Consider the following 27,726-nt stretch of genomic DNA (forward strand, 5'->3'; position numbering starts at 1 on the left):
GATTATCATAGGAAGTGTGTGTGCGTGTGTGTGTGCAAGAGAGAGAGAGGGATTAGTGATGGTGGCATGGGCAGGCACCTCGATAGGCGTGAGTGTAGCTTTGGCGTAGTGTGTGTGTGTGTGTGTGTGTGTGTGTGTGTGTGTGTGTGGGTGTGTGTGTGTGTGTGGGTGGGTGGGTGGGTGTGGGTGTGTGGGTGTGTGGGTGTGTGGGTGTGGGTGTGTGTGTGGGTGTGTGTGTGTGGGTGGGTGGGTGGGTGGGTGGGTGGGTGGGTGTGGGTGTGTGTGTGTGTGGGTGTGTGGGTGTGTGGGTGTGTGTGTGGGTGTGTTTGTGGGAATGTGGGTCAGTATGTGGCGTTGGGTACCTTTGTCCAATCACACACACTGTTATCCAGCATTGTGGATTACTACTCCAATGTCACACTGTGGTTTAGGATTAAGTGTGCTTGGGTATGAAGTGGTACACTACTGGTCTACCGGTGGTTAACCCACAGAAAACCCCCTTAGAGATACAACATATAATACCATCCCCCTTACAAACTGGGCTATAACTGGATTGTTGTTCAGAGGTTGCTGTTTTGACCGTTATTTTTGTCTAGCTGTCGGTTTGGGTCAGAATTCGCGAGGCGATGTGCACACTCAGTGTCACACACGGTCTGAATGAATGACCTGAGACCAGCTGAATGAAAGTGACGCGGTGGGAGTAGAACTGGGTCGAAGACGACCAAGGACCAACGGCTGTCGTCCATTCAGAGAGCTGGTTTGGCCTGGTTTCTCTCCCTGCTTGTGTTCAACTCTGTGGGCCTTGTCTCAGTCCTACCCCTGGCCTGGTCTAATGACGTCACACACACAGTTTAGATGCAAAACACGGCTCACATGAGGGATAGACCTACAGTAAAGGATTGGGACTGAGGTTATGAATACTGGATATTCAGCTTACTTTATGGTAAAGCTGCTTTCTAGAACATTCTTCATATCCTAATATTATACATTCTTACGGGCATACATCTTTATTGACAGAAGTAGGCCTATACTTTGAAGGGTTACTGTGGTAAAAATGTAGCAGGTGAAAGATATATCCTATAGAGTCAGTGTTTATTTGTGTTCAATGACGGTGTCTGGTCCCACACATCCTAATGCCAGGACATGTAGGCAGTAGAACATGCTTGATGTAGCCACGCCCCCCTACTACCCCCCCTGCCACAAGCCTGACATGCAAATCCCCCCTCCTCCCCCCTCCTCCTGACCCGCCAATGTTCTTAAAGAACAGCCATGTTCAGCACCCGTAGCAGGGAATTAAGGACAACCTTGAATATTATTATTGTTCTCACTTGACTGGATGCTTAGACCCTGCTTGTGGGGCGGGTTTCAGCGAGAGGGAGAAGGGGGAGGGGAGAGAGAGAGAGAGATTGTGTTTGTTTTAGTGTTTTACAATGTCTGGAAACAGGAACTAAAAAGGTGCTTTTCTATTACAATAGTAAAGAGAACCCAAACTTCCCCCTCTCTCTGTCTCTCTCTCTATTTCTCTTTCTCTCACACACATAATCTCTCTCTCTATTGTTGTGGTATCAAAAGCCTGGCTCTAATGCCAGGAACTTTGGTTAGGGTTTCTAAATCTGAAACACAAATGTGTTTCGAGTTCTTCAAAAGCAGAGGTTAGGTTTCTAATCTTTAGTCTCATTAAACTCTAACCCCTTTCTCCCTCATTCTCCCCCCCCTCCTCTCTCCCTCCAGACTGAGGGATCCCCCCCCCCCACCCCCCCTTATGCCCACGGTGGCAGCTGATGGAAGATAAATCACTGTCCAAGCCCACCATGGTGTCCAGACTGCCCAAGTTCGGTGCCCGTCCTGCCCCGGGTGTGTCCAGCCCCCTGCCCAATGGGCCCCCTCAGCCCCCAGCCTCCACCCAGGAGGGCAAGACGCCCCCCCCAGGGAGGGCCAACGGACTCCTCCGCACCTCCTCCTTCTCTCTGAAGTGGAGGAAAGATGGCGTGGGCGCCGGTCCTGAGGATGGAGCGTGCCTGGAGGGGAGGGAAGACAAGCCCCAGTTCCAGCTCCCCTTGCTGGGGAAGGAAGGCAAGAAAGCCTCCCCCTCAACCCCTAAGCTGCGGAGGTCTGGTTCCTCCGTGTCCTCCACCTCCAGCCCCAAGGCCATACCCAGGCAGCAGCAGTCCAAAGCTAGCCCCAAGACGGGAGCCAGGCTGGGGCAAAGCCCGCTCAGCGGGGGCCTGAAAGCGGGCATGAACGGCTCATTGGGCTCCAGACGCTCGGAGTCTGGCTCGTGCCTGGTGAACTCCGGCTCGGCCCGCAGCTGCTCCAGGGACAGTCTGTCCCAGTCCAGCGACAGCCTCAAGTCTCTGGTGCTGCTGGACCACATGGTGCGCTCCCAGAGCTTCACCCACTTCAAGCAGATCCCCTCCCCCAGCAGCCTGCCCATGACGCGCTCCTTCTCCTTCAACAGGGCTGTGGAGCTGGCCAAGCCCCTGGCCAACACCCAGCTCAGGACCCCCAGGACCACCCTCATCAAGCCTCCCCAGGGCCTGGCCAACGGCCGGCTGGGGCTGGGAGGGATGGGAGGGATGGGGGGGTGGGTAGTGTGGGGAGCCCGGGGGGGGTGACGTACAGCAGGGTGGGCTCGTCCCCCCTCCTCTCCACCCCCACCCCCCCCAGTGGCCTGAAGAAGCCCCTGCTCCCCAGCAGTGTGCTGTCCAAGCCCTCCTCCGCCCTGGGCTCCAGACTAGCTCGCCCCGGGCAGGCCAAGCTTCAGAAGCCCCTGTTCCCCGGCATGGTGAGGGGGGAGGTCAGGGCCGGGGCGGGGGACAAGGCCGTCTCGCCCCCCGTCTCTCCGGACCCCCTCAGCGACAGCGAGCGGAGCGGGTCTCTGAGGGACGGGCTGGCCCAGCCGGGCGCGGCCGACGGGCTGGAAGACATGTCCCTGTCGTCCGCCTCCTCCCTGGAGCGCAACGACACCAGCGACGAGTTCCTCGACGACTTCGACAGCCTCGGCGACCCCGGGCAGGGGCAAGTGCCGGACAACAGGAGTCCTGGCAACGCCACAGAGATTCGCCTGCGTCACTTCCTGAATGAGACCATGGACTGGGAGGGAATGGGCCTGACAGGTTGGTTCAGCTCTGCGGTTAAAGTATTTGGACTTGTAGATCGAGAGGTCTCAGGTTCGAATCCCCCCCTGCTGGATGAAATCATTATCACTCTTACTACAATAACTCTTACTCCTTTTGAACGTGTTACTGTAACTAGACTACAGTCCGGTGTGTGTTTGTTTCCTGTCCAGGGGGGCAAGAGGAGGGAGGCGAGAGGGGGTCCCGGGGGGCCCTGTCATCCGAGGAGGGGGACCTCCCTCAGGGCTCGTCCTTAGAGCTGTCCCCCTCCAACAGCTCCGGGGGAACCTACATGTGGGACGAGGAGGGCCTGGAGACCCTGGGGAGCCCTGCCTCACACCCCTGTGACAGCTACGACAACGCAGACCTCCACAGCATGGTAGGTCCCCACTGCACTGATGAATCTCCAGTCAGTGCTGTATTACTGTAGGTCCAGACAGTACTACAGTACACACAGTATTACTGTAGGTCCAGACAGTGCTACAGTACACGCAGTATTACTGTAGGTCCAGACAGTGCTACAGTACACGCAGTATTACTGTAGGTCCAGACAGTACTACAGTACACACAGTATTACTGTAGGTCCAGACAGTACTACAGTACACGCTGTATTACTGTAGGTCCAGACAGTACTACAGTACACGCAGTATTACTGTAGGTCCAGACAGTACTACAGTACATGCTGTATTACTGTAGGTCCAGACAGTACTACAGTACACGCAGTATTACTGTAGGTCCAGACAGTACTACAGTACACGCAGTATTACTGTAGGTCCAGCTCCTGTTGGAAGCTGAAGATGGCAGTGTTTCTCTGGCCAGTGGCGTCGTAGCATGTTGGTGTAGACTGCAGGTCTTACCTCACTCGATTACACGAACCCTCTCCAGAAGATTTCCTCTTAATGAGCAAGGGATTAACCAGGAGAAGAAAGCCTCTGCTCTCCCAGACTGAGGGAACACTCCTGACAGACTACCAAGCTCAGACAAGCACCCTCCAACTCACTCTGGACAGATTCTTTAGCTGTTCCAAGATCCGGAATGCCCCCCCTCCCCCCCTCCCCTCCCCTCCCATCCTCCCCCCCTCCCCCCCCCCCCCCTCCTGAAGGGCTGGGTTAGCTCCTTGACTTAATCTGTCTGTTTTTGCTTTCCTCCGTGGTCTGGTGCCATGGCGATCGGTTCCTCAGGAATGTTTAAAGAGGTTTAATTATTTAGGATTGGAAGTGCTAATCAGCTTGGTTCTTCCCCTGGTCTCTCTACCCTGCCTGTGGTACAACACTGTTGATCCCACAACAGGCCCGGAACAGCTGACAATGTCAAGATAACGGCAGGAGGAGGTTGCTGCCTGGATGTGTGTGTGTGTGTGTGCGCTTGGAGTTCCCAACTGCTGGTGTGTACACACGTGCAGTGTCCATGTGTGTCTGATTAAGAGTAATTGAGAATTAAAGAGTGTGTGTGTGTGTGTGTGTGTCTGTGTGTTATAGTGAAGTGAGATTAGGGAGAAGTCCATATGGGGATGATTTAAACCAGCGATGCCTCTCTGTGTCTTCAGAGAAGTCATGGACAAGTCCAAGTCCAACTTGAACGTTCCTCTGTTATATGACTATTACTATTCATCCTATTGTGATACTTATGCGATATCCAGCATCTGTTGATGCACACTCTAGAGATCCATCATGTTGGTTATTATGGGCCAGTAACTTTGCAACCATACAGGCCTTTAACCCTAACCCTATATTTGTCATAAAGGGTTAATAGAGAACTATAATTTTTTTTTTTGGTGTGAGGGGCATGCGAGGCATCAGAGTTAATGAAGTCTGTGCTGTGTGTGAACACAGGGGGTGAGAGGGACACCTTGTGGACAAATCAAGCCATGACAGGGTTGAATTTCAAACGTGGTTCTCGTCCACCATCACTCACCACACATCTGAAGTCTCAGACACTTCCTTTCTCCGTACAGTTATCACCCTCAACTGTAATATGATTTATAACAAACAGATGGTACAGAGTACAGTAGAGTATAGTAGAGTCCTCATTAAGTTCTCATCAATGATGAAAACCTTTTCTTTTTTTAAATCTGAACTGAACTGACTGAACTGATCTGAATGCTAACGCTTCACTCTGCTGGGCTGCAATACCTACCTGTGACCACCTGAGGGCGGTATGCACCTGTGACTGGAAAAAGATTGACTGACTGTGTCTGAGAGGAGGAAACAAGGACACAGACTGAGAATGAGAGAGGAAAACCGAGGGAGAGGGGGAGAGGGAGAAGGAGAGAAGGGAGAACCCCTCTCTGCATGTCTGTTTCCATGGCGCTGTAGTCTATGCTCTTCTACTTATATTTTCAAATGGCCGCAGGCAGTTTTATTACCATTTAGTTTCTACTCTGTTATTATTCCTGATAGAAGCTGTGCCTTTATTAGGTCTCATCACATTGATGGCCTTGTAAAGTGACAGGAAGCAAACATCTTTGAAAACATCAGACGGTACCGGAGGGTTTGCCGCTCTGCACAGAAGATTTTGGTTCGCCTGCGTCGCTTAATTAATAATGCGCTAGCGAGTCGCAAAAGTTGCGTTTGCTGAAGAAACGCATTGCAACCTGGCCTTTTAAAGCCTCTCTTTCTTTCCCTCTCTCTCTTTCTCCTGGAGTGTTTGTCACTTCCTTCTCCAGTTGTCGGTCTTTTTAATATATATATATATATATATATATATATCTTAATATATTAATTTCTCATCCATCATCTGAAGTGCAGACAGCAGACAGCTCTGTTGTGGAATCCTCTCTCCCTCTTCAAAGACCTCTCAAGGAGCAGTCTGACATGCTCTCTCATGTATTTATTTGGGTCTAAGTTTAGACTTTGTACTTCTGGGTTGAGACAGGATCATTATTCATTAGTGGCTCTACAAGGTGGGTGCATGAAAGCCCTTTGTCTCAGCAGGGCTCTTCCACCACTACTGAGCCTGAGCAGCGCTCTCATGCCTTTCATTAGCTGCTACTTAGCTGCCAGTGTTGACCACGTTTACAAATGCAGTCATTGTGTGGCCTAATATTCATAGTAAATCGTTGTCCTTCTTTCGAGTGTGTTTGTGTGTGTACAGGAGGAGCATGCAGACACATATTAGATGGTAGCTACTCCTGTTGTACACGTTGTCACGCACACCATAGTGAGCTGAATTGTGGATATGTTTTTGATTTTTAATTTCCTTCTCAGGTTTAGACCACTAACTTTTAAAGCTCAGCCTCAGCTACTCTACACAGATCCAGGACCAGCCACAACGCAGCCCGTCCCAGCTGGAACCAACCCCGCCTAGGCTAGTATAACTGACCTCAGAACAGTTCCTCTGGGTCAAGGCTCCCTCTCCTTCCCCCTGGAGTGCATCACTCCAGGGACATGCATGTTGCTGGGACTGTCCTTGGACGTGAACCCCCTCTCATCCGTGTGTCTAAGCTGCTCTCACTACCCCTTTCATTGTCCTGCTGAAAGTCAGTAATCCCTCCGCAGTGATGACTACTCCTGATGATTACCCACATTACACACTCTGTAGACCCAGGCCAAGCGGTCATATTCATATGGCTCCAGTCTGTGAGAGGGGGGGGGGAGGCAGGGGGGGGGGCGTTAGCTGAGCTGCAGGAAATGGGACGAAAAATGTGATTACAAAGAAGTAGAGCCATTTGGGAGCCAGAGGACATATTTCCTATCTAAAGGGCAAGCTTAAGTTCTTCTTTTTAGGGGAACTTCCACTAAGTCAGGGGAGACTTTGAGAGTGATGTGCACGCACGCACACACGTGCATGTCTATAACTGCACCGCTTAATACATAGGCATTTGACATGGGATCTTATGACATACACAGTGCACATATATGTTGCTAAGTCGTCGTTGTTCTGGTATGACCTGACGTGTGTGTCCTTCTGCCAGCCCTACTGGATGAACATGTTCATAGGGGGCTGGATGGCCTGGAGGACTCAGTGGGTCGTTCCAGCTCGTTTTTCTGCTCTTGTTTGCCCTGAAACATAATTGAGCAGTTGACACTTTGCTCTCTAAATGCAGCCATTGTTTTTCCCTGCTCTGAGAAGATGTCCAAATGAATAACTAATGTGTTACCGTGTCGTGTAACAACGCAATACTCTTAGCCCTGCCTGGATTGGCTGTTTTGTGGATCTAGTGGATCCCGTTTCTGGCCTGTGTGCGCACGCTTCCTACCAGCAGCACGAAACCAAACGGCTGGCCTGAGACAGCTTCAGCTAAATACGACACATATGCATTGGTTGAGTTGGCAGAGATCGTGGTTCAGCATTGGTCCATGCAGGCTTCAGTCGAGGCCTGGGCAGGGGCTGTCAGGGGGGGAGTGGGATGTGGGAAGGAGTCTCAACATGGAGCTCTGGGCCAGTTGGATGGAAGAGGCTGGAGCAGAACTAGCCTGGCTGCCCAGCGGGAGAGCTGACTCCTGGCACTGGGAAATGTCATTTTCTCCAGACAAAGGCGGTGTGACTGAGCTGTTTGCTGCATGAAGCTACTCTAGAGGACAGGGAGGAAGGAGAGACGAAGATGGATAGAGAGACAGAGAGAGACAGAGAGAGACAGAGAGAGACAGAGAGAGACAGAGAGAGACAGAGAGAGACAGAGAGAGACAGAGAGAGACAGAGAGAGACAGAGAGATGGATACATAAATACAGATGGGTAGATGGAGAGATGGGTACAGAGAGGGAGATTATAGATAGATAGAGAGAGAGGAGGTGCGTAAAAGAGGGAAAGGTTTTAAGAAAATTTAGAGAGCATGTTGGAGAGGTTAAAAAGGCGAATAGTGGACATAATGATATCCATCATTGTGGGAAAGTAAAAGCTGGCCTAAATAATACACTATCAGTGTATGTCTGTTTGTTTATCCTCTTCTTCCATAGATCAGTCAAGTCAAGATTACCATTCAGTTACCACAAATAGAGCAAGTCATCATTTATTAACAAAATCCTCCACTCTAATGGCTGTGTCTCCAAGCCAAGGCTCATCCATTTGATTTTCATTTTCCGCTGAAGCACAAAATTGCAGTACATGCTTTGAACTACTGGTTTACCTCCTAGTCTCTTATTTGCTTTTGGGGACGCTTTGAATTCAACAAGCAAGCAGCTGCCACGTTACCGGAGCAGGAGAATACTTTCGCTTTCATAATGAATATTCTTTTCCTACAGCATTATCATGACAAACATAAAAGGGACGTCTCTTTAGAGATGTGGGGGACTGATGTGTGGCTTGACTCCTACTGTTGAAAGACGGCAGTCTGTTTTCACAGCCTTATGTGGGTGTGTATTGGCTGGTGCACAGAACTGGCCTCAGTCCACGGTCATGTTACTAAACGAAAGCTCTCCAGTACTCTCCGGTACCCTCCAGGATATAGGACTGTCAGTGGCAGATGTCCACAGACCTTGTCTCTCTTGTCAACTATTTAAAATCAATATATCATTGAACCAATTTTTCGCTTCATCACTCTCTCTCTTTCTCCCTGTCTCCCTCTCTCCTCTCTCTCTCTCTCTCTCTCTCTCTCTCTCTCTCTCTCTCTCTCTCTCTCTCTCTCTCTCTCTCTCTCTCTCTCTCTCTCTCTCCTCTCTCTCTCTCTCTCTCTCTCTCTCTCTCTCTCTCTCTCTCTCTCTCTCTCTCTCTCTCTCTCTCTCTCTCTCTCTCTCTCTCTCTCTCTCTCTCTCTCTCTCTCTCTCTCTCTCTCTCTCTCTCTCTCTCCTCTCCTTCTCTCTCCTCTCCTTCTCTCTTCTCTCTCTCTGCCCTCAGGACATCTTGAACCAGCTGGGCTCCCTGGATCCAGGAGACTTGGAGGAGGATGACCTCATGCTGGACTTGGACCTGCCTGACGATGGATCCCTGCACACTGGTAAGACAGACAGGCAGGCAGGCAGGCAGGCTGGCAGGCAGGCTGGCAGGCTGGCTTACGGAAAGAGACAAAGACGATGACAGACAAGCAGACGAATAGACAGGTGTTACTGATATCCATGTAAACCGCAGGAGGGACAAGCACATGATATGCTAACTGATGATACAGGCCGAGGCTGAGACACGCAACTAACTGCACCTTGCCAACATGGTATGTGTCCTCCACAATATTCAGGTGATTATAATTCAGACTGTGTCCATCTGTCCTCTCTCACAGGTGCTCTCAAGTATACTGGTCAACTCTAGATGCTACCATAATCAATTTTGCTTTAAGACTGGAACTGCTAAATGGAATCACATTATCGGTGTAGTCACCTTTTGAAAAGTGGATGAACTTGTTTAATTGCGATAAGATGCACCCGTGGTGAATGGCTCATTCCTGTCAGGGTCGTAGACCTAATCACTCATGTTGTTTCTACCACACCCAGTGTTGATGAGAGCATTAGAGACACTGAGAGGACAGTTTGTCAGATGAGATAAGGTGACGGAGGGTGTTTGTGTGTGTCAGTGTGCATGTGAAACACTTGAAGAGGAAATGGTTGATGGGTGATGTGGGTGTTCTGCTGGTCTGAGGACACTCAGCCCAGTGTGTGTCTCCAGGACGCTGTTGCCAAGGGACTGCCAACAAGGGTTCCTTTTATGACGACGAAACACACAGAAAACAACTACTCTCACTCACACACACACACAGAGGCAGATGCATACTGCCTCCTACGTTTGACATTAGTCTGGTGTTTCAGTGTAAACAACCGTGGGCTTGTTCAGTCCTACGGTGGATCATAGTGTGTGTGTGTGTGTGTACGTGTGTCACTGGAATGTTCCCTCATGAGGAATGTGAACCCGGCCATAGTCCCGCCCTCCTCCTTTTTGGGAGGACGCCATATTTACAGCTCTCTGTCATGGCCAGGGGTGAGAGGGGGAGAGGAGGAGAGGGGGTGAGAGGGAGAGGGGGAGAGGGAGTTGCTGACCCTGTGGTGCAGGCCTGAGAGGAAGCATAGCTCTCGTCTTCCCTCCCTCCTTCTCTCTCCTCCCTCCTTCTCTTCCCTCCCTCCTTCCCATGGACGCTCGGCCAGCCAATCAGGCCGAGGAAGGTACGCTGGAGAGAGCCAAGGCCCGACCTCAGTGTTTTTCTCCAGTCTGGTCCCGTGACAGCCCACTGCTTTCCCCCTGCCGGCCCCGGGCGGTGTCTCCCGGCCTGGGCTCAGACACAGCAGACAGCAGCCTCTCCCTCCGGCTCCTGGGGAGTTCCCACACCCACGCAGGACCGGGCAGGAGGACTCAACATTCAGCAGAAGCATCAACAGCTGATCAGCGGACCAGGCAGAGACTCTCTCCCCTCCTCTCTTGTCCTGCTCCACCTCTCCACTGTGGAGTCTTCTCCGGATTTGCTGTGTAGTTCCCGTTCTTGGTGAAGTGGGAGTTTGTGGAGTGGGCCGTGGAGGGTGGAATGTAGCGGGCTGCTTTTGCGGTATGTGGAGAGGAGCAGGGTGGTGGTGGAGGTATTTGTTTATCCCCTCGCTAAATGCCTCGCTCCGACTGTCTACACTTGTCCTGTTTTCCAGAAGCCTGGGCAGAACAGCTAACCATGTTGAGGTTGGTGGGAGATGAGGGTTCCTCCAATACATACACAGGCTTTGGCTCTTTTGTAGAATAGTCATGGTACATTTCACAGCCTGGTAGAGGAGCAAGCTCAATGTACTCGTCCCTAATGCTTCGTGAAATTGGAATCACTTGAATACGGTGCCACTGACTACAGCGTGTGTGTGACAGAAGGGACTCGGTTTACGGGGGAAGTAAACAGCCCCTCTCTCTCTCCCTATTTCTGTTTCTCTCTCACAACATAAATAAAAACACGCACACGCCCAGTGAGTGACCTGTGCCCTGCTCCCTCTCCCTGCAGACGCTGATGGAATGGCCCACTCGGAGCGTTCTGAGCGAGGTGGGCGACAGGGTCACTGGAGGAGACGGCAGCAGCGCTGGAACGGACCGGAATCCTTTCACCATGACGACAGGTAAGGCTTTGTGAGCATGAGGAGGCGCTGCTGGAACACGAGAGGAGCGTGCGTGCTGGCGCTCACCGAACGCTCTTGACAACTGACGTGCCGGTAATTACCGCCCCACGCTCAGGTCCTCCAGATCAGTACTGTGAGCGACAGACTGGTGTAGATTAGTCAGAGCACCATTGTTTTTAGCAAACAATGCAGAGGATGCACTGTTTGTACAAGCAATGTACTGTGACAACAACAGTATGCCATGTATTGTTTATGTGTAATCGTCATCCCATTACGGTGACACACTGTATAGATAGGAGACACAAAGAGGTTGTGTCTGACATGAACGGGGGTGAAAATAGTCTGACGTGGTGATGGTAGAAGCCTGGTTCTATTATAAGACATGAACATGAAGTGTACTGTTATACTGACTGTCTATGGGAGTAGCGTCATGACATCATGCACTCCTTAGTGATGTCATCGACTTCCAGCCTCACAAGCTAGTTTATAACGGCACAGAAGTTAAGAGAGGTCGATAAGATAATAACAAATATTAATAGTAAAAGTTTGTTGGTAGAGGTAAATAAATTGCAGTTTGATTTGTTTTGTCCACCATTTCCTGAGGGAACATTATTGTGAAACAATCTACTACTAAAGTACACTTGTTTAGTAAATTCAGAAAAGAGGCCGTGGTCATTTGGTGTTAGATTGGGGGTTATGTAGAATACCCTTAAAGCATTGATTCATCACAATACCAAGTCATGATTGGCCAATTATGTTTTTTTTTGTTGAGACACCTTTTGAAACCTTGTGGCGATCTAAAAAAGATTGGTCTGAATTGTACAGTAATTGGTCCATTACCCTATTAAGTCTGTTTATCTGAATGAATCTGCACAATTCCAGCTGCCAAGTTGACAAATGGAAGCAAGCGTTCTGAAAGCAATTAGCTGTGTGTCCGCTCTTTGCTGTGGTGGTGACACATCCAGTCTTCACCGCACATCCAGCTCCCTAACTAATGTTACATTACTACAGTACAAGTTTCTCATTCTTTCTCTCAATCTCTGTCCCCCTTCTCTGTATTTTACTTTCTGCCTCTCAAGTGAATATTCATCGGCATGACAAAACCATTTCACCTGCCAAAACATTTTAAATCTAAAGAAAACCATAATAAAATCAAAAACCTAACAATGTAATATCTCTATTTATGACTAATTGCCTGTTTCTGTTGCTCAGGGGCCCTGTGTTTCAGCATTATGATGGTCTGGGCTCCCCAGGGGCCTTGCGACCGGGCCCTCGGACCCTACCTCCTGTAGGGAGAGCAGACGGCCACCTGAGGGCGCTAGACCAGCTGTCTCTCAGACATATGGCTCTGGACTGCACTTCTGTCAAGAACCAGCTGCTCAAACTCAAGACTCTGTTGCAGGTTAGACACACGCTTGTGCTCGCACACGTGACAACACACAACACGTAGACACGCTGGTGCACTCGGATATGCGTGAACACACACACACACGCACACACAGTCCTCAACCACTTACATGTTTTTCCATTCCAGGCTCAGTTGATCTTATTAGTCACTAAGTATGTAGAAATCACATCATGTCACTGACACCATTACTATTAAGTAGCACCGGCTTGATTTGAACACATGTGATGTCAAAGGTCGGCCTGTTTTTCCAGCTGAAGGCTGCATGTGGCAGCCAGCTCCTATATTCAGCTCCAGCCTCACGTTTATCAAATCCAGAGGACTGCAGGCTGAAGTGCATTCATCCAGTCCTCTGATCTGGAGAGCTAAACCTGGAAACTGGACGGCTGTCATAGGGAACACCTCACCGCAACGCCATGTCCTCTTAGCTCAGGCTCTCATCTGGCTCACTCGCTTTCCCTCTCCCTTTCTCCCTCTCCCTTTCTCTCTCTCTCTCTCTCTCTCTTGTTCCCAGTTTCCCTCCACGCACACACACACACTCACACACACCCTCGCACTCATCTCTCCCATGACATATTGTGACATTATCGGAGATATGTGAGTTCGTCTTCATCGATTTTTCAAAGTGGAAACCAGCAGCAGGGTTGAAGTGCTGAAGTGTGGCACGTCTCCCAGGCTGAGAGGGAGGGCCGGTGGAGCCGGGGCCCAGGCTGCCTCACGTCACACGGCAGGCTGGTGCAGGCCCCTCAGCAAAGACCTGTCCAGACCCACACCCTCTCACCCAATCATTTAATAAAGCTGTCATCGTCAGTCGAAGAAATACATTCACCGTCCACGAGAGGGAGGGAGGGGGAGGCGAGGGAGGGGGAACGAGAGGGAGGGAGGGGGAACGAGAGGGAGGGAGGAAAGGGAGGGAGAGGAGAGGGAGGGGGGAGTAGATGGAGGGAGGGAGGGAGGGAGGGAGGGAGGAGAGGGAGGGAGGGGGGAGGAGAGGGAGGGAGGGAGGGAGGAGAGGGAGGGAGGGGGGAGGAGAGGGAGGGAGGGGGGAGGAGAGGGGGGAGGAGTGAGGGAGAGAATAAGAACAAGAGTGAAAGGACGGTACTAAGGAATAATATTAGAAGAATATGCACACACACACACCTATAAATGTCAGAGAGTAAGTTGGGATAAGGATTATTTTCTCTGTGACCATGTCTGCCTCATGTCTGGGCCTTCATGACCCCAATATCTCCCCAATGTGTCAGTTTGGCTGATATTGCCTCTGCCCACACACAAACACAAGCACACACACACACACACGTACAGACAGACACTGCCACAGCCCCAACCACTCCTAGACTCTCTGAAGACCAAGCACCAGTGTCTGGGACTATATTACACTGCAGCATTGACCTGAAAACATGTCATTAGTTTTTGTGGTATCAAAGATAAACCCCTGAAAGAGCAACCCTTTTCCTAACAACAATATTAGTTCAACCAAACTGACTACTTCAAAAAAGGATGTTCACCTTTCTCTCCCCCTAAAATAAGTCTTGATGTGGGGTGGAGCCTCAGTGCGTGTCAGCCGGAGCGCCTGGCCCTCAGGGAGCTGCTCCTTTCCGTCTGCCCCATTACCACAGGCATCCTTAATAGTGTTTGTGTGCATTGTGATGTTGTGCTTTGGGCAGCAGGTGTAAAATGAGGCTTCCATTTGCAAGAATGAACTCTCCCCCCCCCCAGTTCTCTTTCATCCAAGTCCCCAATCAAAGTACTGTTTCTCTCTTCTCTACAATTCCTCCTGGCGACTTGTCTACTGTGCACTCAGCCCTCTGGTCTGTTTGTGCTCGTGTACTACACCAGTGATGGACACTACATATTGTTTAGGGTTTGCCGGATGTGTGAATTGTGCATGCCTGTGTGTTGACAGCTGGAGGATGGAGCGATGGGGCCTGATGTTGAAGAGGACACGCAAGACAACACGACCACTCTGCAGGTCTGCCCCCCCCCCCCAGCCCCTAAAGGTGCATTTCACCCAAACTATCGAACGGAATATCAACTCACCTTTATCTGTGTGTGTGTGTTTCAGCTGGAGGAGCTGATGAAGGAGGTGATGGTTCTCAGGGAGGAACTCAGACTGAAAGACAAGACCATCGCTCAGCTCGCACATCAACAGCAGCACAAACAGGAAGTGAGCAGGCAGCAACAGGAAGTGAGTGGACAGCAACAGGAAGTGAGTGGATACTAGGGAACCACAAGCCTTTTTTGTATGCACAACTGTCAAGATACCTACACGTGTTTCCACTCACTACCTCAATCCTGTTGGCTTTTAGCAGTGTGTGTCTGTGTTCGAGGGCTCATTAGAGGTTTTGGTCCAGCGCTCTTGTTAGCAAACAACACCATCCCGCACTCACTTTATTCAAATTCCCACACGTAGTGAAATACCAAATGTCAAAGCCTGTGTTGCTCGCCTTCGTTTTCTCGGACCGTCTTTGTTCCAATTACTCTTGCTGCTCTAGAAGGCTCCTCTCTGCTCACAGCAATATCACCACCTCCCACCCAAACAGTGTCAGAATATTTGCAGTTGTCTGTTTGAACTTTCAGAGCCGAGATATTGAAAGAAAAATAGAAGCGGAGAGAGGAAGAGAGTGAGATCATTTATAAAGAAGGGAGAGAGGGAGAAAAAGGAAAGAGAGAGAGGAAGAAGTGAAACAGCTTGGGAGAGAGAGAGAGAGAGAGAGAGAGAGAGAGAGAGAGAGAGAGAGAGAGAGAGAGAGAGAGAGAGAGAGAGAGAGAGAGAGAGAGAGAGAGAGAGAGAGAGAGAGAGAGAGAGAGAGAGAGAGAGAGAGAGAGAGAGAGAGAGAGAGAGAGAGATATTCAGTCAGACAGGAATAATGTGAGAAAGAACCATAAAAAGCAGAGTGTGGGGGGGGGGGGAACTGGCACCGTGCAGTTGCCTTTCATGTCATGTCATATCTCTATTAAAGCTGAATAGATACATAGTCATATAAGGTCATTTCATTTAAACCCCAGCTGCCTCTATTGATTATTGGCATAATATGACATAACGTTGAATGAAAATCTCTCAAGAAAAAATCTCTGCAGCTCTTTCCAGGAGCATCAGTTATGTAGTGAGTATCGATCAGTCATTGACCTGTCCCATAGTCATGTGACCAGCTGCTACCACAGATCAGGGAAGCTCTCTGAGTCCATTATTGATATTATAAACCTCTCTCTCTCTCGCTCTCTTTCTCCGTCTCTCTTTATCTGTCTCCATCTTCCTCCCTCTTTCTTTAACATTCTATCTCTCTCTCTCTCTCTCTCGCTCTCTCTCTCTGTGTCTCTCTCTGTGTCTCTCTCTGTGTCTCTCTCTCTATGTGTCTCTCTCTGTCTCTCTCTGTGTCCCTCTCTGTGTCTCTCTATGTCTCTCTCCCTCTCTCTCTCTCTCTCTGTCTCTCTCTGTCTCTCTCTCTGTAGAGGGGGCGGTGTGTCTGCCACCAGAGGGCTCCCTCGCTGCGGGGGGGGGACAGGCGGACGCACTGTGACAAGACCACCCAGACACCATGGAGAGGTGGACAGGGCCATGGCGTGAGTACTGTGCGCACACACACACACTGTCACACACACTGTCACACACACTGTCACACACACTGTCACTCACACACTGTCACACACACACTCTCACTCACACACACACACTGTCACACACACTGTCACACACACTGTCACACACACTCTCACTCACACACACACACTGTCACACACACACACACTGTCACACACACTGTCACACACACTCTCACTCACACACACACACTGTCACACACACTGTCACACACACTCTCACTCACACACACACACACACTGTCACACACACTCTCACTCACACACACACACACACTGTCACACACACTGTCACACACACACTCTCACTCACACACTGTCACACACACTGTCACACACACTCTCACTCACACACACACACACTCTCACTCTCACACACACTAACATTCCACACCCGGGGTGGGGGGGGCTTGACACTGTATTCAGGCGTGCTACATTCAGTTTCATCTATTGTGTGTTGCAGTCCTGATTTAGGAGGCGAGGGTATAACAAGGGGACATTTCCCCAGCTGGGTTCCGTAGTTGTGTAGGTTAGTTGTGTAGTTGTGTAAGGTTAGCACTGTACGGGGTTTCTTCTGACTCCTACAAGGAGGGAGAAGTCAGAGCACAAGGCCTACAAGCATCAAACAATGGAATGGGTGCTTTTCCCTCTCTGAATGCCTTGATGTGCTCCCTTCACTCTGAATGCCTTGATGTGCTCCCTTCACTAGGATTCTCTCTCCCTCCCCCCCAGGTGTCTCCTTCCCTCCTCCTTCCTTCTCTGCCTTCTCCTTCCCTCGTCCTTCCTTCTCTGCCTTCTCCGTACCTCCGTTCCTGTTCCATGTCTGCTCTCGAAACCCTTTGTTCTTAACCTTCTTTCTCTCCTTCCGTTTCTCCTCGGTCTCCGCCCCTCTCTTCTGGAAGGTTCCCTGTGATGGCAGGTGAAGCGTTGGCCTCTGTCTGGGAGCGCTAGCCTCTGTCATGTTAAACCCCACTCTCCTTTCTGCTAGGACCTCTGGAAGGGTTCTGGCGGTCGCTTCATAAAGACCTTCCTCAGTGCCCTGTAGCCTGGGATTTGAACCCCTTTGAAGTCTCTGATGTAGTGGGAGTGCAGATTCTCCACAGGCGGCACTTTTGAAACTTGCTTATGACTGTGTCACTGTAAAGCTTGTCTGTGAAGGGAACCTGTGTTAGCTTATAGATACTGTATCACGAGTGATGCGCTGGGAAGGCTAGACTGCGTTGTTAGGTGTGTCTGCTCTGTGTGTGCATGTGTTTGTTGTGGAGGATTGTGGGTGAAAGTAAAAAGCGACTGAACAAATGGATTGTCCCGCGTGACAGATGAAGGGCCTCGTTGATGACACAGATGAACAAATACTTGACAGAATAACAGTAGCACTGTATGGAGAAACCCAGTGTTCATCACTCCCAGACAAAAGGACATCTGCTGCTGCACCCCCTCTCTGTACGGCTCATCAGAAGCGTCTCTCTGCCCACTCGTATAGTCCCTCTACTCTTCCTCTTCCTTTCTTTCATCCTTTTTTGTCGTTTATTCAGGTGTCATTTGGCCCTGCTCCTGTCCTTCTGCCCTGACTCTTAGCAGAAAGTTGATATGTATAGAAAAAGAGCAAGAAAGAGAGAAAAGGGGGGGGAAGGAGAGGTCAGAGAGAGGTCAGAGGGGAAGTGAAAGATCAGAGAGGGCGAGAGCGAGACCGGAGTGAAAGACTGAGGAAATGAAAGGGCTTGTGTCTAGCATTAAGTGCTGGCACGATAAGTGGTTTTCTCTCCGAGGTCCTGACATTAGTTCCCCATCTCCACCTCCCGCTCTCCACGTTCTCTCTCTCTCTCTCTCTATTCTCTCTCTCTCTTCTCTCTCTCTCATTCTTTCTCCACTTGATCTCAATCCTTCATCCCTCTCCATCCCCCGCCGCTCACTCCCCTGCCCCCCCCCCTCACGGCTCCGCTTTCCAACTCAACTTTATCGTCTTGGACAGGTGAGAATTTAATTGCCAAATCCACCGGGGTAGAACTGCAGGGCCCGACCTGGTTTGTAGGCTTGGCATTATCACCGGTCCGGTACTAAGCCCTTCATGTAGAGGGGTGATTAGGGTGGATGAGGGGATAGCTACATGACAGGGATAGCATTTAGCTATCACACCAGCGGAACATTCCAGGCTTTGATCGCTCCTAATGAGCAGGCTTGGGAGATGATGCTCAGTCTGACTAAGTGAAGTCTAGCTTCACTGTTTGGGGCCAACAGAAAAGGTTGTAGAATGCTCCTCTTGTACCACATGTTGGTTGTCTCTCCCCTTAGAACAGCAAAAATCCTTGCTGATTTCTACTGTTGGGAACGCTGTTGGAAAATACGGTAGCTGAATCACGGATTGTGTCGGCAGTTTTGTAAGTGACTTGAAGAAAGGTTTATCACATTCAAACTCAGACAGACATTCCCCCCCACCATTTCATCTCCCTCTCTCTGTTATTACAGAGAGAGAGAGAGAGAGAGAGACATCAATAATCCTCACACAAACACCACTTGCTTTATTGCTACATCTCGACTGAGTTTTTTACCCGGTGACACTGAGGAGGCAGGGGACAGGAAGCTATCCCGAGACACAGACAGCCCAATGAAAGTGCCAGTCAGAGTCAACGGCAGCTCGCCTCTCCGGCTCGCTCCGAGTCCCAGCTCTTCCTCTCTGCAAATGAAGCCCCAACGTGGGGCCCCAGCAGGCGTGTCTCCCCTGTAATTGTGTTGTGCTGAAACCCAGGGCTGAGGCCCCATCAGGAAACTCGTTCCTTCCCCCTCGACTCCTCTCGCGTTGGGGGGTCTAAGCAGACGCCACCACGGGGGTGGGCGGCCGTTCCCCCCCCACCACCCCCCCCTGCTTTCCGTGCCTCATCCCCTTCCACCCCCCACCTAGTCCTTAAACCCTCACCAGATGGGATGTGGCCTGAATGAGAGTTGGCTGGAGTCTAAACAATCCGGAGAAGAAGACCTGTTGATGGTCCTGTCTGCTCGACGTGATGGTCGCTCTCCCACTCGTCAGCTGCTCCAGGGGGGGCTCCAGGGCCCCTCGGGAGGGGGGAGGGGGGAGGGGGGAGGGACTGGCTTAGGACGGGGCTGGCTGTCATGCTCTACATCCACCTTTGTGGTCACACACACACACACACACACACTGACTGATGCGCTGGAGGTGGAAAGGAAAAGATGGGGGTGGAGAGTTGTAGTGATTCAAGAGAAAAGAGATAGAAATAGTTCCTCCGCGGAACACAGAATGAAATGGAAAGACAAACAGGCAGAGAGTATTATCAAGGAGAAGGGCATATGAATGATCTCCTCCCCCCTTTCTTCCTTCTCTCCCACTAACAAGCTGACCTCATCCTGGTCCTAGATAGTCCTGTAGGCGATAGTTTGGTCTTCTTCAGCATGTGTAGCTAACCTAAGGCTGCATGGCTGGTTTCTGTGCATGTGTGTCGGATGTCACCTTTCTATAGACTCACTGTTTTGCTGTGCTCTAGACATGCAAGAGGGCTGTGTGTGTGTGTGTGTGTGTGTGTGTGTCTGTATACCTGCAGGGTATATAGGTTTGTGTGTTAAAAGGACTCTATCCTGTAGGTGTGTGTTAGTTTCTGTGTATGCATGTGTGTTGGTGTGTGTATGTTGGTGTGGCATGTGTGTGTGTGTGTTTCTGTGCATCACACCTCTGTGTTTCCTCTGTGTTTCCTCTGTGCAGGGTGTGCTGCCTGCCCCTCTCCTCTCCTCCTGGCAGAGCCCGCACCCGGGGGTGCCCCGCGCCACCATGCCCCAGCGGGGCAGACAGAGTGAGTCACTAACCCCTCTCCCCCTCCTCCTCCTGGCTGACCCCCCCCCCCCCCCCACTCCGCCTCTCTGACCCTCGTGTCTGTGTGGTCACTCAGCAAGTGGGATCTTCTCTTCCAGTATGTGAGAGGGAGGTGTGTGTGTGTGTATGTGTGAGAGACATGGAGAGTGTGTGTGTGTGTGTGTGTTTGGTGAAGGTGGTGGTGGGTGGGATGGTAGCATCCTGGGTGAAAGCTCTGGGTGGAGACCCATTCTACCACCCTGACGTTAGAACAGGGGCGTCAAACTCTTTTTAGGTAAAGGGCCACACACTGGCCACTTTGATCTGCCCGTTTGACGTCCAACGCGTCACAAAGCGAGCAGCAAGGGCAGCTGCCTCTGGAGCAGACGTCACATCTACGCTGTTTTTGATCGATTAAAAAAAAGACTACTCATAAACCTGCATATTCTTAATAGACATTTGGATTCGGAATAGCAGTTACTTTTATAGAAATGCAATTGATGTCTTTCTGTAAGGGGGGCAGGGCAGGGGAGGGGAGGGGAGGAGAGGACAGGGGAGGGGAGGGGGGGGGGAGGAAGACAGACGGGATAAACGACTGAACTAAAGGAAATGGGAAAGGGAAGGAATAAGAGAGGAAAAGAAAGAGAGAGGGCAATAGAGGACGTGACTGATCCCACGCAGTGCTTCTTTTGATCTTTTCCCTCCGGGGCTCGGGCGTGTTCTTTGGGGGGGGGGGGGGGGGAGGCGTCTCCAAGGCGACCAGCCTTCTTCTGGCGTGTTTGGAGACGATTTCATCTGAAACCATCGCGGTTGGCCGTGCTCGGGCCACACGGGCTTAACCGGAGGAGAGAGTGTAGTCATCCTCACCATGTTTCTGTGTTTGGGTACAGGAGGGAGGAGGGATGGGAGGGGGAGGAGGGAGGGGAGGGGAGGAGGGAGGGGAGGAGGAGGAGGGATGGGAGGGGGAGGAGGGATGGGAGGGGGAGGAGGGATGGGAGGGGGAGGAGGGATGGGAGGGGGAGGAGGGATGGGAGGGGAGGAGGTATGGGAGGAGGAGGAGGGATGGGAGGGGGAGGAGGGATGGGAGGGGGAGGAGGGATGGGAGGGGAGGAGGGATGGGAGGAGGAGGAGGCCAGGTGGGTAGATTGATATTCATCTTTGTCCTAAGTATGAAAAGAGGGAGGGACTAAGACATATTGAAATGAGTGAAGCGGGTTCACGTCCAGGACCTGTTTTAAAAAATGTCTTGTCATAAATAAGAAAAGGGTGTTATTTAGAGAAGAGAGCAGGAAGAGGAGTTATTACCGTTCAGGCTAATGATGTTGTGGTCTCCCTGCTGTCTGTGCTTGCTGTAAACAAACCAGTCGGGGAGTCTTGCATGGAATTGGGATGGGATTCTACAACTGAAAGTGGTCGTCACCAGAATGTACATTTGACAGGTGTGTGTGTGTGTGTGTGTGCGTGTGTGAACATGCGTGGAATGTGTTGATACTGTGCTGGCTTCCCCTGGAGCTAGCGTGCTGATGCATGGGTTGTCTTAATACAGGTTGAATCTTCTCCTGTAGCTGTGTCATATTGTCTGCAGTCAGAATCAGTGTTTGTGTGTGTGTGTGTGTGTGTGTGTGTGTGTGTCAGCAGCTCCACCTCCCTCCGGGCTCCCTTCTCCTCTCTTCCTCTTGACCTCCCTCTGTCTGTTCCATGTCCCTGTGGGATCTGTCTCTCTTCCTCTTTGTATTCATCTCTGTGTGTTTCTCTCTTTGTGTGTTTCTCTCTCTATATTTCTCTCTCTTTCTCTCTCTCTCTCTCCCCCTCTCTCTCTCTATCTGGCGCTCTCTCTCTCTCCCTCTCTCTGGCTCTCTGTCTGGTTCTCACACAGGGTTGGTAAGGAGGAAGATTGTTCCCAGAGAATTTTGTCAGCTCTACTTTATTGGTCTGTGTTTGTCTTTCCATCTTCAGGAATAGAGCCTAGTAACACTCCTAAATGAATGCCTTGTGCTTAAACACTCTCTCCCTTTCTCTCTCGCTCTCTCTCGCTCTCTCTCGCTCTCACTCGCTCTCTCTCGCTCTGACTGCATTGCCATGTTTTCTCTCCTCTCTTTCCCACTAACCCATAACGCCCCCCTGCCAAGGAGTGGAGCACCTAGTTCATTATGTTCAAGACACAGCGTGGTACAGTAACTGTTTACAGCCTCCCTCTCCTGCCAGCCTGTCCTGCATGCCAGGCTGGGGCAGGGTGCCCCTCAGACGCATGCCCCTCAGACGCATGCCCCTCAGACACATGCCCCTCAGACGCATGCCCCTCAGACACATGCCCCTCAGACGCATGCCCCTCAAACGCATGGCCCTGTCCCTGGGGGACATGCAGCTGCATGCGCTGGTTTGCTGTGATGTTTTGATTGCGTTTGTTTTGAGTTTTGAGTTCTTCTCCTCTGCCTGGTTTTGATCTCATACATGGCATTGCTCAGACAGGCACAGAGATTCTGATTTTGCTCGTGTCCGGTGTTACTTTCTGTCTGGGATTTCTTTTTTCCTCTTTCACTTTTAAGTTTGAGTCAGAAGTACCATGACGTGTTTTGGTTTGGATGTTTTCTCCGTCTCTGGTCCTGGTTTATTATTTACTCCATCTGCCCACCTTCAGACTGGAGGGTAGATTGGGGGGTCACGCATGCATCAAGGAATACCCTCACCACCATCGCCTTCTCTGTCTCTCAACAGGTGGTTGCTAACTGTGCTTCACCCCTTTTCATGTTCTAGGGTAGTATCACAGGCTAGCACTCGAATAGTATGCTGTATAGGAATGATGTAGGTATCTTGATGGAGGACTGGTTGAAGCTAATTAAGTCTGATAATTGGCATAATCTGAGAGGAAGCAGGCCTACGCAGAGTGACAAGGACAATGTCCTCACTACGTCGCAGTGACCCCAGTCTGGGGGACGTGTGTTTCGGCGGCTGACGGGGTGTGGTGTTGGAGGGGTCCAGCAGGGGGAGCTGTAGGTCTGGATGTTCTCCTGCTCCCTCCCCCCCTCCCCTTCTCCAGGCAGCCGACTGTCTCAGATCTACGGTCAGGCCTCGCCTGCTCGGGGGTGCCTAGTGGGGGCCAAACAGAAGTCTGACAACCCCATTAGTCTCTGGCCAAGACCTGGAGGGTCACGAGCAAGCCAAGGTGTAGACAGTTAACAGGGGTTCCCCGCGATAACTGCCCTCATCTGCAAGCACTGGCTGCATGTGAAAATAGGCTCTTGTGACATAACTCATCTGAGTTATTGATTGTACAAGATTCTTTATGGACCATGTCGTTAATCTAAAGGAATACTCACTGTAGCCAGAATTATGTCACATGGGAAGGTCATTTGCAGACCGGGGCATGTTTGGAGTGGGTTAGGTCTGTGAGCGGGACTCAGAATACACAGCCCTGGTGCTGGTTTTCTCCGAGAGAGAGAGATGTATCAGTTCAGATGTGTTCTTTCTACTACTGCAGGACCACCTCCAGCAGCCTGCTACACCTGTAATGAAGCCTCAGAGCCCTGAGAATAGAGCTGCTGTCCAGCTGTTCTCTCCAAGCCCCCTGCCTGGCACTCAGGGCTGGGTCTGCCCCTGGCTCACTCTCCCTCCATCCTGGGGAGGAAGCGCTGCAAAACAAGCACAGAGATTATACTGACGTCCAAACCCCCCCCAAAAAAACATTCTTACGAGTCAGAAGCAGAGATTCTTGGAAACATGTTCCTTTGGCGATGCTCTCACTGCCATAATCTTTCGAGAAGCTGCACCGTGTGCTTGCTGATATACGGGACACAATAAGTCTACCCAAATAGATTCTCTCAGTCTCTTTCCTGTATCCTCTCAGTTTCTATAGTTTCAACATGGACGGCAGCCGGGAAGGAGGAAGGAGGTTTGGAAGTCTATTTTCAAAGAAGCATCTAAAACATGCTCTGCACACTGCAGCTTGACAGTTCCATCTCCAGATTCTTTGATCCGAAGTCTTTTTGAAGAAGCCTAGTTGTATTGAAAGATTTAAGCTCATCACATTAGTCTGAATGATAGCTTCTTTAATGATTTTCTTTTTTTTTGTATCCCTTTGTGCTTCACAGCCTCCGGTTCTACAGCCTTCCAGCCCATGCCCCAGAGAGCTGCCCCTTCAGGGAAGATTAGCAAGAGCAGCCCCCACAGAGGTCCTCAGTGACCCCCAGCCTGGCCCCAGCGTCGAGAGGGGGACCCAGACACACTGTGCCTCCCCTGAAGGCCCTCCCCCCCCAGACCCAGATGAGCTGAGCCTTCTACTAAGCACCCAGCTACACCTCCATGTCCAGGCGGGGTCTGGGACATCTCAGAGGGGCTCCCCGGGCAGCAGTAGCCCAGCTCAGGGAGCTCTCTCCGGGCTTGAGAGGGAGAGGAAGGCCCCTGGCGGCTCCGTGGCTAGCTGCCCTCGCGTCCTCCAGCCTCCTCGTCGGTACAGGCGCGTGTGTGTCCCCGCCCTGCTCCGGGGGGGCTCTGCCCTCACGACAGGCCCGGTGGGGCAACGGGCCGGCCACATGATCCAACAACTGCCCCCTCCCTCCAGGGGCCTGCCCTGCTTCAACTCCGGCCCTCAGGGTCTGGGTCTGGGTCTAGTCCGTCATCCTAAGCACCGCACGCTACCTGGCCCCAGGAGGGGATCCGACCCCGAGATGGAAGAGCTACCCCTGCCCCACCCCCAGCCAGGGTCCCGCCCCCCCCCAACCCTGTCACTTCTTCCCAAGCCAAAGATCCTCAGCCCAGCTCGGCTCGTCACAGCGGATGACTCGTCTATGACAGTGCCGTCTGTCTCCATGGTACACACATCCTAAACAGGCTGAACTGATGTGCGCGTCTTCATGTGTTTTTGCATCGACACGGTTTCTGAATCCTGCTCAAGTCATCGCAATACACACACTTTTACAGGTTATGAATAAACTGCACTACTGACCCCCTCCGGACAGAACAACACACTTGTTTTTCAATATCCAGATTGTCAATATGCTGTTATTCAATATGCACAACATCCTAGAAAGAAGCCAATGTATTTCTGTTTCTTTCTTATAGTAACTATTGGATACATGCCCCATGCTCCTAAGAAGGAGCAACCAGTGGTCTCACTGTAGGCATTGTACATGACCTCAGCAATATGACATTGATCCTCAGTGGAAGGAGCAGGAATAGAGAAGCTGAATAGAGAGCGGCTATAAATGAAGAGTTCTGTCTGTCTCTCTCTCTCTCTCTCTCTCTCTCTGTCTCTCTCTCTCTCTCTCTCTCTCTCTCTGTCTCTCTTTCTCTCTCTCTCTCTCTCACACACACACCAACACATGTACATTTACACATGCTCTGAAAATACATTGTTCCATGAAAAGAACATAACAGTCGCAATCTCCCTCGGATCCATGACCTTTACATAGAGCCGAGTGGAATCTGGGTCTGCCTGGCGTGCAGTAGTTCAGGATAAATGGAGGTCACACACATTGAGACAGCTCTGTCGAACGGTGTGTTCATATAGTCTAGGCTAGATGCGGTGTTACTATTTCATAGTTCCTCCATCCCCTCTTTCTCCTCTTATCTCCAGGGATATGGTTCAGCGTGGTTTCAGCTGGGCTGCGGACACAGTATGTCATGTTGTTTTATGTGGCTTATATATCATGCCAAGATTTCAACAAAAAAAGTTTGAATTGGCTGCTGTTAGGATTTGAGGTGATGAGATCTCTTTCTACGTGCATCTTTTTCTAAGTGTGTGAGATTGACAGTGTTGGAGAATCCCATGGCGATATTTGCCATGCCAACCAGACCAATCAGGGGGCTCTGTTGCATATACATGACGAGCAGAAGAATCCATGACTTCTAAAGGAGAGAGAGAGACAGAGAGAGAGAGAGAGAGAGAGAGGGTGCTGAGAGACAGAGAGAGAAGGATGGAGAGAGAAAGAAAAGGGATGCTGAGAGAGAGAGAGAGAGGGTGCTGAGAGACAGAGAGAGAAGGATGGAGAGAGAAAGAAAAGGGATGCTGAGAGAGAGAGAGAGAGAGGGTGCTGAGAGACAGAGAGAGAAGGATGGAGAGAGAAAGAAAAGGGATGCTGAGAGACAGCGGGAGAGGGAGAGAGAGGGTGCTGAGAGACAGAGAGAGAAGGATGGAGAGAGAAAGAAAAGGGATGCTGAGAGACAGCGAGAGAGGGAGAGAGAAATCGAGAGAAGGAAAGATAAACTTTGTAAGTGTGTGCTACGGTCCAGAGATGCCCAAACCCCTCAGCTGTGTCACTCACCACTGCTTAGCAACGCCAAACAGGAAATCAATGTTGCCCGCTCGGCGAGTCTCCAGACACAACTTGCTGCCAATGTTTGTGTGTGTGTGGTGTGTGGTGTGTGTGGTGTGTGTGGTGTGTGTGGTGTGTGTGTGTGTGTGTGTGTGTGTGTGTGTGTGTGTGTGTGTGTGTGTGTGTGTGTGTGTGTGTGGTGTGTGTGGTATGTGTGTGTGTGTGTGTGTGTGTGTGGTATGTGTGTGTGTGTGTGTGTGTGTGTGTGTGCGTGCCGGTGTGTCCACGAGCAAGAGTGAACCCATGCCAAGAAGTGAGGGCAATGCAATCCATATTCATACTGCTGTTCTCTATGCAATCATGCAATCAGAACCGTATCTCGATCATTCCAGAGTCCAGACACCTACATAACAAAGGCCCCAAAAAGGTGACAAACAAACTACAAAACCCAAATCCATGTACCCACGCCCGTTTCATCCACGTTAAATAACAGAGAAACAAATCGCCAAACTTGCAAGTATCGCGTCTTGTTAGGCTGAACGGGTGGTTGAGACCAGCGACAGGACTGGTGTTGGTCACATGCAGTTTGCACTTCCAAACACGTTATCACAATCCAGGAGGGAAGTGGGCAAAGAACACGAGAGTAGCAACCTCCCCTCGTTCTGTTGTGGTGGTCAGGCCACAGCCTAGTGTACATCGCAGGGGTGGGGGGTAGGTTACAAACATAAACATCTTCCATTATTTATTCAAAAGGGATGATGTTGGCTACAAAAGGTACTCATTTTTCCTAACTGTTTAATCATCCTATTCTCAATTTGAACACAAGGATCAAGGGTTTTATTGTCACATCTGAACTGATACATCTCTCTCTCGGAGAGTGTCTATGACATCACCAAGACAGGCCTGATTGTAATGTGGACTCGCATGCATCTCTTCTTCAAGTCAAATCAGCTCCTCCTATCAACTGTCATCATTGTCCTATTGTATACCGTGCAATATTCTAAAATACCTTTAACAGATGTCAATATTAAAGCATCACTGTACTCTTAGGCTAATATGCAAGATGAAAATGTACTTTTCATAAAAAAAAATACAAAGCTAATCAGAAATGCACTTTACATTAGGCTGATGGGACCCTGGTTTTGTTGTACAAGATTTATCTTGTCTCATCTCTTGTGTGTGTTTTCTTTGTATCTGTTTGTGTGTTAAGCTACATTATAGTCTTCCAGACGGCAGTTGGAACAATCTCGACGGCTGTCTCAAAACTGCTAACTCTAATTTTGATGACGTACCTCAGGTCAAGGCAACAAGAGTATAATCACTTCAGGTTTTATACACACGAGCAGGTGCATTCATTTCCTGGACTGTATGTTGGCCATGTTTTCTACAGCCCTGAAGTGGATTTGAGATGGATGTTTGAGTTAGCATTGGATTCAGACCTTGTCTGTCAGATATGTGGACTACCATGCCAACCAATGACGTGCAGTGACAGAGTTGGTAAATCGGGGGACAACAGAAGCAACATAGTGGCCGAGGACGAAACTTGTGTCACACGTCAGTTTGCCTTCTCATCAATGGAATGAATAAAGGTTTTGATGGAAACTAAAAAAA

General features: G+C 50.5%; 1 protein-coding gene across 1 annotated transcript; it reads left to right on the forward strand.

Annotated features, from left to right (window-relative positions):
• Positions 1-1,764: 1,764 nt before the first annotated feature.
• On the forward strand, positions 1,765-27,726 carry ccser2a (coiled-coil serine-rich protein 2a). Its single transcript, XM_084709529.1, is given in 10 exon segments — positions 1,765-2,583; positions 2,586-3,116; positions 3,290-3,495; positions 8,890-8,989; positions 10,949-11,060; positions 12,273-12,462; positions 14,372-14,437; positions 14,531-14,674; positions 15,919-16,029; positions 23,953-27,726. Coding segments are annotated over 10 exon segments (2,997 nt in total). The 5' UTR covers positions 1,765-1,781; the 3' UTR covers positions 24,688-27,726.

This window comes from Hypomesus nipponensis, chromosome 11 (genome assembly GCF_054491055.1).
Source record: "Hypomesus nipponensis isolate SF chromosome 11, ASM5449105v1, whole genome shotgun sequence".
Taxonomy (NCBI): domain Eukaryota; kingdom Metazoa; phylum Chordata; class Actinopteri; order Osmeriformes; family Osmeridae; genus Hypomesus; species Hypomesus nipponensis.